This window comes from Perissodus microlepis, chromosome 14 (assembly GCF_051167445.1).
Source record: "Perissodus microlepis isolate ML-2025 ecotype Zambia chromosome 14, ASM5116744v1, whole genome shotgun sequence".
Taxonomy (NCBI): Eukaryota; Metazoa; Chordata; class Actinopteri; order Cichliformes; family Cichlidae; genus Perissodus; species Perissodus microlepis.
In genome coordinates this window covers 11,585,686-11,597,802 of record NC_140474.1, presented here as the reverse complement: position 1 = coordinate 11,597,802, position 12,117 = coordinate 11,585,686, and the positions used below count along the sequence as shown (strand labels likewise).

At 41.7% G+C, this 12,117-nt stretch overlaps 1 protein-coding gene and 1 pseudogene across 2 annotated transcripts; both read left to right on the top strand.

Moving 5' to 3' along the window:
- Positions 1-58: 58 nt before the first annotated feature.
- LOC146373512 (ribosomal protein S6 kinase-related protein-like) lies at positions 59-5,989 on the top strand (annotated as a pseudogene). The gene is made up of 12 exons (XR_014802260.1): positions 59-280; positions 1,547-1,798; positions 1,896-1,979; positions 2,065-2,133; positions 3,378-3,447; positions 3,971-4,078; positions 4,205-4,245; positions 4,338-4,365; positions 4,629-4,718; positions 4,981-5,069; positions 5,172-5,282; positions 5,366-5,989. The product of XR_014802260.1 is annotated as a ribosomal protein S6 kinase-related protein-like (transcript).
- Positions 5,990-8,953: 2,964 nt separating this feature from the next.
- On the top strand, positions 8,954-12,117 carry LOC146373511 (fructose-bisphosphate aldolase C-like). Its single transcript, XM_084951105.1, has 9 exons — positions 8,954-9,041; positions 9,638-9,775; positions 9,885-10,096; positions 10,190-10,244; positions 10,363-10,523; positions 10,620-10,703; positions 10,796-10,970; positions 11,060-11,259; positions 11,358-12,117. Exons 1-9 carry the CDS (start codon positions 9,020-9,022, stop codon positions 11,448-11,450), a joined length of 1,140 nt encoding a protein of 379 aa, XP_084807231.1. The 5' UTR covers positions 8,954-9,019; the 3' UTR covers positions 11,451-12,117.

Genomic DNA, 12,117 nt, shown 5'->3' with positions numbered 1-12,117 from the left:
TCTCTCAATAAGTGTTATTAGTGTGTGTGCTCGTGTGTGTGTTTGGTCTGTTGATCGATCAGTGATCTGACAGCTGTAACTGGAGCGGAATAGCGCTCTTCCCGCGAACACGTGGGTGTCATGGCCGAGACGAAACTGCAACGCTGACAGTGAGAACAGACGCGAGGCGAGACGCTGGATTTGTGGTGTCTTACATATTTTATTTAGTTTTTGATTGAATTACTTGGGTCTGTCGGTTTTTGAGGATGCGATGGGCGGTGAGGTCAGTAAAAACCGAAAGGTGAGTCAGTATGATGAGGCGCAGATCGGAGTTGTTTACCTTTTAACACGCTGTAGATACGGAGTCGTCACGTGTAGAGACCTCTAGATGGGGTAAGAGAAGATGAAGGCAGTGGTATTTGAAAGTCTCTTCTGCACTGATCAGCTCACAAGTGGACACAGACCTTCAGTCTGTGGCTCAAATCGGCTTCAGATCGTCTCTTTCTTTTTTTCTCTATTTATTTGTGTTTGTGTGTGTGTGTGTGTGTGGGGGGGGGGTCATGTGTGATCTATGAGCTACAAAATGTTTCTACCCCATTTACCTCCAACACTAGTTAGTGATGCCAACTAAAAACCTAACCAAGCGCTGCATTTCTTAGTTATTTTTGAGGCTTTAAAGTTGAGCTTTTATTTAAATCAATATTTCATAAAGTCAAAAGCATAACTGCAGTGTATTTCACATTATTCCTCCTGTGTAAAAGCTTTCAGCTCACTAACGCACTGTATTTTACGTCATTCAAATCTCAACAAAACCTAAGTCTGCATGATTACAAAGCCTCAGTCTGCACATTGTGGACAGGTCGTGCAGAGTTCGTGATGCCAGCTCATCATTCATTTCCAGAAACAACAACAACACCCCCACAAAAGCACAGCGCCGCCTCCTTGTTTTACTGTCCTGGTGATGTTCTTCCTGTCATGCATCCTTCTTATTCCAGTGTTCAGTCACAAACTCTCCAAGGCTACACAGATGTTTATTTCCTGCAGATTTTATTTTTATTTATTTATTTAGTCTTTTGTTATAGTCTCTACGGATACGTTTGTTGGTTTCCTGCCTTGCCAAATTTTGGTACTGCCGGCTGTTAATAATTGTGATGTGGCTGTATTACAAAACATATTGCTGTTGTTCAGAGAGTGGAAGAAACACTTTCATTACTATTAAATATTACTGATTTTAGTTGCAACTGAATAGAAATATATGCAGTATTTCCATTCACCAGCAGATCATCTTGACCACGTCTACATGCCTAGACGTGTTGAGTTGCTGGCGCGTGACTGGTTGATTAGATTGCATTAACGACCAGTTGGGCCTAATAAAGTGCCCAAGGAGTGTTTCCCAAATAGTTATCAGATTTAATTACAGAGTTATACTCTGCAGTTACACGTTTCAAACAAATGCAGTATGCAAAATAGATTCGCGTGTACAGAGGTATCAGCATAAAGTGAGGATAAATAAAATCTGAATAGTAAATATATATTATATATTATAATTTTTTCTTTTAAAATCTAGAGCGAGGGGCCGGCTGCTCAGCGTCGATTCAGCCACGGGTTCCTCTCGAACGTGGGGGTCTCCATCGTTCATAGACTCGGACACTCAGCTGTATTTTCTCGCCCTGTGGGAGCAGACAGCAGGCAGCCCATCAGGCTCCTGTTGCCTCCAGAGGACGGCGCTGAGGCGTCCGGCGCAGACCCGACTCCTCCGGCTTTTATCTCTGTCTTTCTGCCCGAGTTCCCACACCGTAGATGTCCTGATCATTTCCAGGTACTGCGGACCACAACACAACCCAGTTAAAGACGCAAAGAGAAGAAGTTCTTTAGGAGAAACAGAAAGATAACTGGGCCTAATTCTGTGCTTACAGATCCTGGGCTTCATCGCTAAAGGCTCATTTGGACCCATCCTAAAAGTCAAAGATATTTCCAAAGAGAAGATCTATGCAGTTAAGGTCAATCCAGTATTAACTAAAGATGTTAAAAATGTGATACTTTTGGACATCTTTAGTGTAATTTTCTTCCTGTGTTGTCATACAGGTTCTGCCAAAGTCTGAGTTATTGAAGCACGGAGTCCTGGAGCAGTCAAAAGAAGAAGTCATCATTCAGGTACAACATTGATAGAAACAAAATTCAAATAGTTGAAATTAAATAATCAAATAAATGTTTATGTCACCTGTTCAGCTTTTTTAACCATGACACAAGTAAATAGGGATTGTAGCAGAGATTGTTTTTTACAGACATGGGCAAAATTTAAGCTCCTGTAGGAACCCCTATGCTGAGGCTAATGATAAACGAGAAATTATTATGCCAATAAACAAATATTACATCTGCATACAGCTGAATTATAGAGTGCTATAAACTGTCTATGTGCTGGCCATAAATACTTACTAATAGGTCAAAACGCAATATTCTTAGTAGAGCTTCTCAAAGTATAAACTGGAGAGGATATCATTGCTGAAAGGAATTTATTCATGTCAAGCAAACATTTCTAAATTTAATGCAAATAGTAGTTATATGGTTATTATAGGAAAGCACAAACTATGTACAATTATAAATGTGATGATAAAAGTGGACCAATTATGCTCATTTCCAGCTTCATATTGCCATCTTTGGATGCTACTATCCAGAAAGGGAGTGCAAACAGGCAAACCCAGGTGTAGATACAGCTGAGGGGAAATGGAATAAATTAAGCTGATTTTTAATGAATAATAGCGAAGGTGAAATGAGCCTTGGGGTTGCCGGAGGTGGCGTCTAGGCTGATGGCTGAGCCAGAGGGCTGGGTGCATTGTTGGGCAGACTGAGCAGGAGATAGAGACAAGACCGGAGCCAAGCTAAGGGTAAATATGAAAAATAAGATGCAAGAATCAGGATCAGGACAAGTGGCAATGATCTAACTTTAACAATAAACTCAAAGGCTTGGCTGTAGAGTGCCGCATAAAGCATGACTCACAATTCAAAATAATCCTTATCTGTCTGATACATAGCTTTGCTCCACCCCTTCTGTTTATCCACTGTCGGGGAGCTTTTGTTGTGATTGGCTGTACTTTACAAACACAAGGTTTGTCATCAGGTGGGTGGACTCTCAGAACTCACAGCAAAAATCGATGACCAGTCTGATGAACTGTACACTGACTTCAGTATTTAAAATTTAGCTATAATATGAGCATCATTTATAACAGTTTAAGACAGTAAATAAGTAATGACTTAATAGGTCCACTTAAAGGATTACAGAAGGTGGTGTGGCATAGTTTCTGTCCATAGTCCGTAGTCTTCACGCTGCAGGAAACTCTCTGTGCATCCCTCACTAAATGTTCACTGTTCATCTGTGTGTGTCGACTGTTGCATTGCAGCGGCAGCTCAAACACCCTTTTATCCACAATCTGCAGGACTGCTGGCAGACGCAGCGCCATCTCTTCATTAGTGAGTTAATAAATAGAAACGATGGCACCGCTCGACCCTCCCCTCTTCCGCTATCCTTTGTTGTTCCTGAGAAGTTCCCCCTTTCCCCGTCTTTGGTCCCATAGAATAAAAAGTTGTCAACTGTAAAACCAAGCAGTCTAAAAAAATCTCTGGATAGTGAAGAGGTGCAGTGCCATCTAATGAGCGTCCTGGGTAAAACTGTCCTCTGTGGCTGCAGCTGCTGTGTGACCTTTGCTTACCTACTGTTGTCACAAATTCAGTTTCTTTCTCAGTTAAGATTACTGAAGTGGCTAAAAGATGTTTAACAAAACAAAGAACATGTGTGTTATAGACTTAACCCTCTTCCTGACTTCTTCCTTTTCCAAACCACAGTGGGATGAACAAATCGTTTTTTGTGTTTTTTACTTTAAGTTTCCTTGCAGATTGCTTTATTTTATTTTTATTTCCACCTTTGGTGATCTACTTTACCCACGCTGCCGATTTCAAAGTGCTGAGAAGTATGTTTGTGTCTGGTCCTCTGCAGTGTGTGACTACTGCAGTACTGGTGACCTGCACACTTGTTGGTTGCTGAGGAGCCACTTTGGGGAGGAGGAGGTTCGGCTCATTGCTGCAGAGCTGGGCAGCGCACTAGGTTAGTGCTCATCAAATGACTTGTACTGTCACAGAAATTATCCTTGAGCGCACAGTACAGTTTTTTCTTTAAAAAAAAGATTAATGTCATTTAAATTCTTGCTCTCTGTCTCTGATTTATTTCTAGGATTCCTACATGACTTAGGAATCATGCACAGAGATATAAAAGTATGATATTTTTCATTTTAATCACTCTTGTAACTTCCACATGTGTGTGTTTAGAACTTTTAATGTTTATGGCTTTGCTGCTTTTTTTTCAGATGGAGAACATTCTGTTAAATGATCAAGGTAATGCTCTTCTGCAGTTGTTGATGATACACTTTTAAGACTGAAGTATTTAGAGAAATCATGGTTAGATGAGTACGGATGCAACGCAGGTAACAGTAGATAAGCATGACATCACAGCTCATGAGCTTTGCCAAGACACTAACTTAAAACCTCTTTAAAATCTCTTTAATATAAACTTGACAACTTCAAGACCCCTCTTACGGAAACATTTATGGTTTTATTTCTACAAATCAGTCTCTCTTTGTTTTTTTGCCTCTATTCAGGTCACCTTCGACTGTCTGATTTCGGTCTGTCTCGCCGCCTGAAACGAGGAGGGCGAGCTTTCACAATATGTGGGACGATCCAGTACATGGGTGAGATTTGTGGTCGTGCCACAGATACTCTGTGATTGTTTTCCATGACTAACATTAACACGAGAGCCTCACCTGCGTTTCATTCCCCCTGGATTCAGTTGACCCAGTTGTGAATGGGATGCACCTGTAATGTACTCTGCATGTTATTACTTTTTGCTCTATTATTAAGAGGTATTTTCTGCCCTGCATTTAACTTTTTCCTTTTATGCACACACATATATATAAACATGTGGATGTGTGGATCTCTGTTTTGGGTGAGCAGCTCCTGAAATCTTGAGCGGGGGTCCGTACAACCATGCTGCTGACTGGTGGTCTCTTGGGATTATGCTGTTCTCACTGGCGACAGGAAAGGTGAAGACACTTAAACTCACTATTTCACGGCTCTGTGTGTAGAAAAGTGTCTGAAAGTGCAGATTATTTTTTCTTTAAATCCACTTGTTTCTCTATTTGTAGTTTCCACTAATGGCAGAAATAGACCACTGTCGCATGCTGGCAAAGGTCAGAGATTTTTCTTATGTGCTGCCCGAGACTTTCAGCTCTGCTCTGATCCTACTCCTCACTGAGGTCAGTATCCACTGCTCTTTTTACTTTGTGCCACCTTAGAGCTATAGTGACATACTCATCTCTTTATCACCATACTGATGCAGCTTTTGTGCAAGAATCCGATGAACCGCCTTCGTAATCTGGAGTGTTTCAAGATGCAGACGTTCTTCCGTGGCACTTCATTCGACCCTTACATCCTCCAGAAGACACCGGTTGAATTCATCCTGGAGCTCAGGACGCACCCCGACTGGGCAGCCAAATCCGCAAGAGGCTTTTCATTGGAATACTTTGATAACTTTGACTGTGATCAAATCCTTCACTCCCCCGTGAGTCCCAGTGAAGTCATGGGGTAGTCAAAGTCTCCTACTTTGGCCAGTGTGGACCTAAAATTGGCTGCAGAGCAGACTTGCAAAGCGTAAAATCGATCTGTGTTTACGGACACTAATTCAAATTCAAATTCAAATTTTATTTGTCACACACACAACCATACACAGTATGACATGAGGTGAAATGCTTGTAGCTGTGCAATGCAATGCCCGACCATTAAATGACAGCGGTTTTTCAGTATTTACAATTTACAGGTTATTACAAAATTTACAGATTGAACTTAGAAATTTACAGTAAAAAAATGTGCAAATAGCAGAAAGAGATTATAAATTATAGGAAGTGTGCATGAAGAAAAACCAGAGTGCGTGTGGTGATGTGATGTGTGTGGGAGAGTCCAGTCCTACACCTGGTTCAGGGCCCGAATAGCCTGGGGGAAGAAGCTCCTCCTCATTCTCTCTGTTTTGGCCTTAAGGGAGCGGAAGCGCTTCCCAGACCTCAACAGTGAGAAGAGTCCATTGTTGGGATGGGAGAGGTCCATCATAATCTTCCTAGCTTTGGTCTTGCACCGCTTGGTGTAGATGGACAGCAGGTCAGGGAGCTCTGATTGAATGATGCGTTCGGCCGAGCGCACCACTCTTTGCAGATCTCGTCTGTCCTGCTTGGTGCTGTTCCCAAACCAGGTGCAGATGTTTCCCGTCAGGATGCTCTCGATGGTGCAGGAGTAAAAGTTCTTGAGCACCTTCAGTGGCAGATGGAAGTCTCTAAGTCTTCTGAGGAAGAAGAGATGCTGACGGGCTTTCTTAACCAGGGTGTTGATGTGACAGGACCATGACAGGTCCTGAGTGATGTGGAAACCCAGGTATCGGAAACTGTCCACTCTCTCCACTGGCGTGCCACTGATGACGAGGGGCTTGTAATTCCTCGCCTGCTTTGTAGTGAAGTCCACGATCAGCTCCTTAGTCTTGCTGACATTTAGGAGGAGGTTATTCTCCTGGCACCAGGTCTCCAGGTTCCTAATCTCCTCCAGGTAGGCCGTCTCGATGTTGTCGGAGATCAGGCCCACAACAACAGTGTCGTCAGCAAACTTGACAATGGAGGTGGTGTCTGATGTGGCTACACAGTCATAAGTGTACAGTGAGTACAGCAGGGGGCTTAAAACACAGCCCTGAGGCACTCCAGTGCTGAGTGAGATGGAGGGGGAGACTTGTTTTCAAGCATTTTTAACTGAAACTTCAGCATGTCTCTCCCATGATGCAGTTGAAGGTGAGGTTTTGATGTCTCTATACACGTGTCCTTGTATTAACTGTATATCATTTTATGTTGTTGCTAACAGTTGTTTAATATACACTGTCTGTTGTTTTTAAATGCAATTGCTCAAATAAAGTTTAATTTTTTAAATAAAGTACTCATTTATTTATGTTTATCATTTCTTAATACTCTATGATGGGTGGGGGAGTAGAGCTACTACAAGGAGCGACCAGTGATGAAAAACAAATGAGTGACACTGAGTTGAATGAACACTGTCTTCCTGACCTTTGTTTCACTGATTAATCTGAGTGTGTTAATGATTAATAAAAGAATTGCGGGGCCTTAACTTTTTTGGAAACAGTTTAAAGACCACAGAGCTACACGGTGGTTTTATATTTCTGTGTTTAATGGTGGACCATGTTTTTCTTGTTTTTGCTGTGTAGTCCACCATTTCTGGATTTTAAGATTAGACTTAAAACTTATAGTTAGTTAATTAGTTATAGTTAGGACTGGATCAGGTCACCCTGAACCATCATGCCTGCCTTGCTCAGGGAACTTTATGTTGACCGGCAGTTCAAGAAAGAGGTCACATACACTGTAAAGACCCAGCTCTCTTTTAGGTTGGACGTTTTTACTTCTATAGAATAAAAATGAGGGAACACCAACCTGAAAGGGTTTCTTTTATATTTCTGTATATCAGCACTAGCAAAAAAACATAAATGAGCCTGCTGTATTTTCTGTTGGGCATTTTTCTTATCTCAGGTATCTCAGGCAGCCTTGGGTTGGCCTATTTACAGGAGTGCTCACAAACCCACCGAGGACAACCAATAATAGGACAGAAAATTGAGGACCAGATAAAGTATCATCATTAGATGCTTTTAATTAGGTAACAGAGAAAAAGTCGAGGGTCCCAGAGGAGGCAGCCGCACATAATTGCTGTACTTCTTGAAGTCATGAATCTATTTAAAACTGTATCTCCTGAATGGGAGTGCACCAGCTCCTCCCACCACTGCCTCCTGACATTGAATTCCCTCTCAGGCCCTTGTCTTAGACAGGTCCACCATGCCTGTGTTGTGGCTGTATAGTGGCAGGCAGTCCATTGACCCATATCTGCTTTTAGAGGCACACTGACCCACAATAGTGAAGAGAGGAGTCCCCTGAAATCCTGGAGGGCCATCCCACAGACTCTCACCAAATAGTAACATTACATAACTGAACACAACAGAAAACATCAGTTGCAGCTTATCCTGCAAATGTGCACAAAGACACAGATTGACACTCAAGTAGTCACAATCAAATTCAAAAGCCATGAAATGATCCCGACTGGCTGATGATAAGCATCGTTCAAGTTTGCATTTTAAACTTTTTAAACCATACACAATATTATTATTCAAAGTATTATTATTTGAAACTTTTCATTTTCAAACAGAAGCCAATTACACAAAATAAAGAAGCAAAAAAAATGGTTGAAAACCTGCTCTTCATAGGGGAAATGATCTAGTTGACCTAATTTCCTTCTGATTTGGCCCATTTTGGCCCACTTTTACACTGACTGGAACCTGGAAATGATTTCCATTTCTGGAACTTTCCATCATTTTCTTCACAGTTTAAAGCACTGCGGAAAAGCCACTGAGTGCACGAATTGCTCAGAGACTCAAACACCCCTGAGAATTTGAGGGTGAAGATCAAATTATCAGGAGATTTCAAGCCATCCTCAGGGCACATTTTTACTAATTAGAGTAAAAATAGCACACCACGGGGTGTGGTTAAATGCCTCATTTAGGCCCTTATTGGACAGAAGGTTCTGACTTAATACATGATTTTTGTGTTTTGCAAGAAACCTGAACATGTGGGAAGCATTATTAAAAACAATTTGCATGTAAAAGATAAAGTAAACCAGTTTAAAACGCCAGGTTTCTAAGCATTGCTGAGTCAAAGTGAGTGTGGCCATGTGAAAAATTCTATATCAATGTGATAAAGATGGAGCTAAATGAATTTGAAAAAAAAAAAAATCACTATATTTAAATAGAACAATGAATCATCACATTTTTTTTATTCATGTGGGGCAAAGGTGGGCGTACACGCTCCGCCCAGGGGTGTTGGCTTGTGAGGTGTGACACACTTGAGCTGGATACAAACTAAAGCTGGCAGGGAGGCTCCATCAGTGTTCATCGTGTCAGTAGATGAGACCCATTTTAATTTCAGGTAAGAGCTTTTATCTTGTTATTTTTATATTCAGCTGATTTTAATGCTGTCTTCACAAACTTGAAATACAAGCTGCCTTTAGATTTTATTACATTTTGAAGATTTGTGCAGCAGCTCTAACAATTTCATATATTTTTTACACTGCTATCAGTGTTTGATCAACTGTGTATCTGACTCTGATTAAAGATTTTTGTGGTCTTGCGTTTTTTTCCCACCTAATTAGCCTCTTTCTAGTGCTGTGAAAATCACATCTGGAAATCAGAAAATATTTGAATGGCATCCAAGCCTGGACTTACTATTAAAGGGCTATAAAGTGATAAACCTTTTCTTCACATTACCAAACAATGATGCACTCAAAGCTTTATAAACAGCTGCAGACACGCTCATTATTGGAAAAGTACCAATATGGATCAATCTGCTGTTACTGTATCCTGCAAATCAAACAAGCTCTCACATCTTTAAGGTAGATAGATGATAGGAGGACGGGTGTTAAATCTAGATAAAACTGGACTGATTTTCTGTTTGATTCCACTTCAGTGTCTGCCCTTTTTAGCTGCTAATGACTGAATAATAATCAGTCAAATCTTCTTCCAAAGGCTGCTCAGACAATCAGTCACTCAGGATGACGTATCAGTTCCCAACGCTCTCCGAGGCTCAGAAGAGGGAGCTGCATGAGACCGCTTTACGCATAGTTTCTCCAGGGAAGGGCATCCTGGCTGCAGATGAGTCTGTAGGTCTGTAGCGCTCCTTCTTTAAACATGCACATTTAGTGAGTGCACACCTTATGTCCAATCCAATCAAAGAGTGTAAGTTTAAATGTCACTGACAATACACCCACTGCAGGCAGTATGGCTAAGCGGCTGGCTCAAGTCGGAGTGGAGAACACGGAGGAGAACCGCAGGCAGTATCGGCAGATCCTCTTCAGTGCGGACGATCGCATCAACAGCTGCATCGGAGGGGTCATCTTCTTCCACGAGACCCTGTACCAACACTCTGATAATGGAGTTCCCTTTGTCAAAATGATCAGGGACAGGGGAATCCTGGTTGGGGTCAAGGTCTGACCACTTAGAATTAAATCTGTTTAGGTTATCAACTTTTTATGATAATAGGTTTGGATTTTGATTCAAATCATTGTCTACATTCTTCAGGTTGACAAAGGTGTTGTTCCCCTGGCAGGAACTTGTGGAGAAACCACCACACAGGGTCAGTCAGACTCACACTGGACCGCTGCTGATATCAACTGTTTCATCACCACAATTTCCCATTTATGAACATTTCCCTTCTCTGTTTTTTTCTTTGTACTTTTTACCCTTCTCCACAGGTCTGGATGGATTGTCTGAGCGTTGTGCGCAGTATAAAAAGGACGGCGCTGTCTTCGCAAAGTGGCGCTGTGTGCTCAAAATTAGTGACGTCAATCCATCAAAGCTGGCTATCACAGAAAATGCGAATGTTCTTGCACGTTACTCTAGTATCTGCCAGCAGGTCAGAACTCCAAATCATAAAGCCTAAATGCTTATCCACACATCACTGTGATCTAATGCATATACAGTGTTTGATCATCTATTTTTCCTTGAACAGCATGGCATCGTGCCCGTCATAGAGCCAGAGATTTTGCCTGATGGTGATCATGACCTGAAGCGCTGCCAGTATGTCACTGAGAAGGTAGGGAGTGGCTGCACTGTTACTTTTATGGGTTTTTCAGACATTCTGTACCACTCTGCTGCTTCTTTAGTAAAACAGTGTCTGTGTTGCAGGTCCTGGCTGCAGTGTACAAGGCCATGTCAGACCACCACGTGTACCTCGAAGGCACTCTGCTCAAACCCAACATGGTCACTCCTGGACACAGCTGCTCCACCAAATACAGCCCAGAGGAGGTTGCAATGGCAACCCTCACTGCTCTGCGCCGCACAGTTCCCCCAGCTGTGACAGGTAAGTTAAAATGATGCTCTCATTTAGAGGTTTAGAAACAGAAACGTGTGCAGAAACCAAACAGAACAAATTCATGTTTTTGTCCACAGGCATTGCTTTTCTGTCAGGAGGTCAGAGTGAAGAGGAGGCCTCTATCCACCTTAATGCCATCAACAACTGCCCTCTGCCCAAACCCTGGGTCCTGACGTTCTCCTTCGGACGAGCCCTGCAGGCGTCTGCACTCAGAGCCTGGAGAGGACATAAAGAGAACGAGAAAGCCGCCACTGAACAGTTCATCAAGAGAGCAGAGGTAGCTTCCAGTCGTTTTTTAATGCACACATAAAAAAAAGAACCAGCTGCTATTTGTATGACGTTTCTCTGCTTGTTTGCTCTCTGTTGTATCTGCAGGTGAACAGTCTGGCATGTCAGGGAAAGTACACCGGTGGAGATAACTATGGAGAGGCTGGCCAGCGCATTTACGGTTCCTGCCATGCATATTGAAGAGTATAAAAAGAACATTTTAACTAGCAGTGTGTTCTTCCACACCATAACAAGATATATTACAGAGGAGATGTACTGCATATTCTTAGGTTATTTCAGAATATTGGCCTACATAATGATATTAAATGAAATATCTTGCCTTGACAAATGAGAACAATCAGAACATGGCCTTGGGTGTTTCTAACACATGTGCTGAATGAAAGGCTCGTGCTTTACTTGTGTTGTAGCAGTACTTTGACTAGAGCTTTAAATCCTGCAGTTAATATTGCAATGCCAGCCTAACATGTGCTCCACAGTAATGATATTAGTTCGACTCAAAACACAGTTAACTAAATAGTTAAAGAAGCTGAATCTATATGATACAGCTCCCAATCTATTATTTAGAAGTTGTTATGTGAAGCTTCTGTGCTTGTGTGACAGAGAAAGTGGATTTGTGTAGTTCAGTTTCTTTATTTAGTTTAGCAGTGAACATGCACCAATAGACATATTGTAAGAGAATTAGCTTGAAGCTAATTTGCATCTACAGTCCCCAGGTATGAAGTACAATCAGCTCAATAAGTAATATACAACACATGCTGATGTGTGTTATCATTCTTAGTAGCATTATATGTCTAATAAACATATTTCAAATGTAAGTATTTAAGCAATAAAACTGTGTTCTAGTAAA

What these genes read in the sequence shown, in the direction of transcription:
- LOC146373511 (XM_084951105.1), top strand. Translation starts at nt 9,020, where the DNA reads ATGAGACCCATTTTAATTTCAG. An exon ending in GGCTGCAGATGAGTCTGTAG is followed by an intron (nt 9,776 to 9,884) that starts GTCTGTAGCGCT and finishes CACCCACTGCAG; the next exon opens with GCAGTATGGCTAAGCGGCTG. An exon ending in AGTTCATCAAGAGAGCAGAG is followed by an intron (nt 11,260 to 11,357) that starts GTAGCTTCCAGT and finishes TTGTATCTGCAG; the next exon opens with GTGAACAGTCTGGCATGTCA.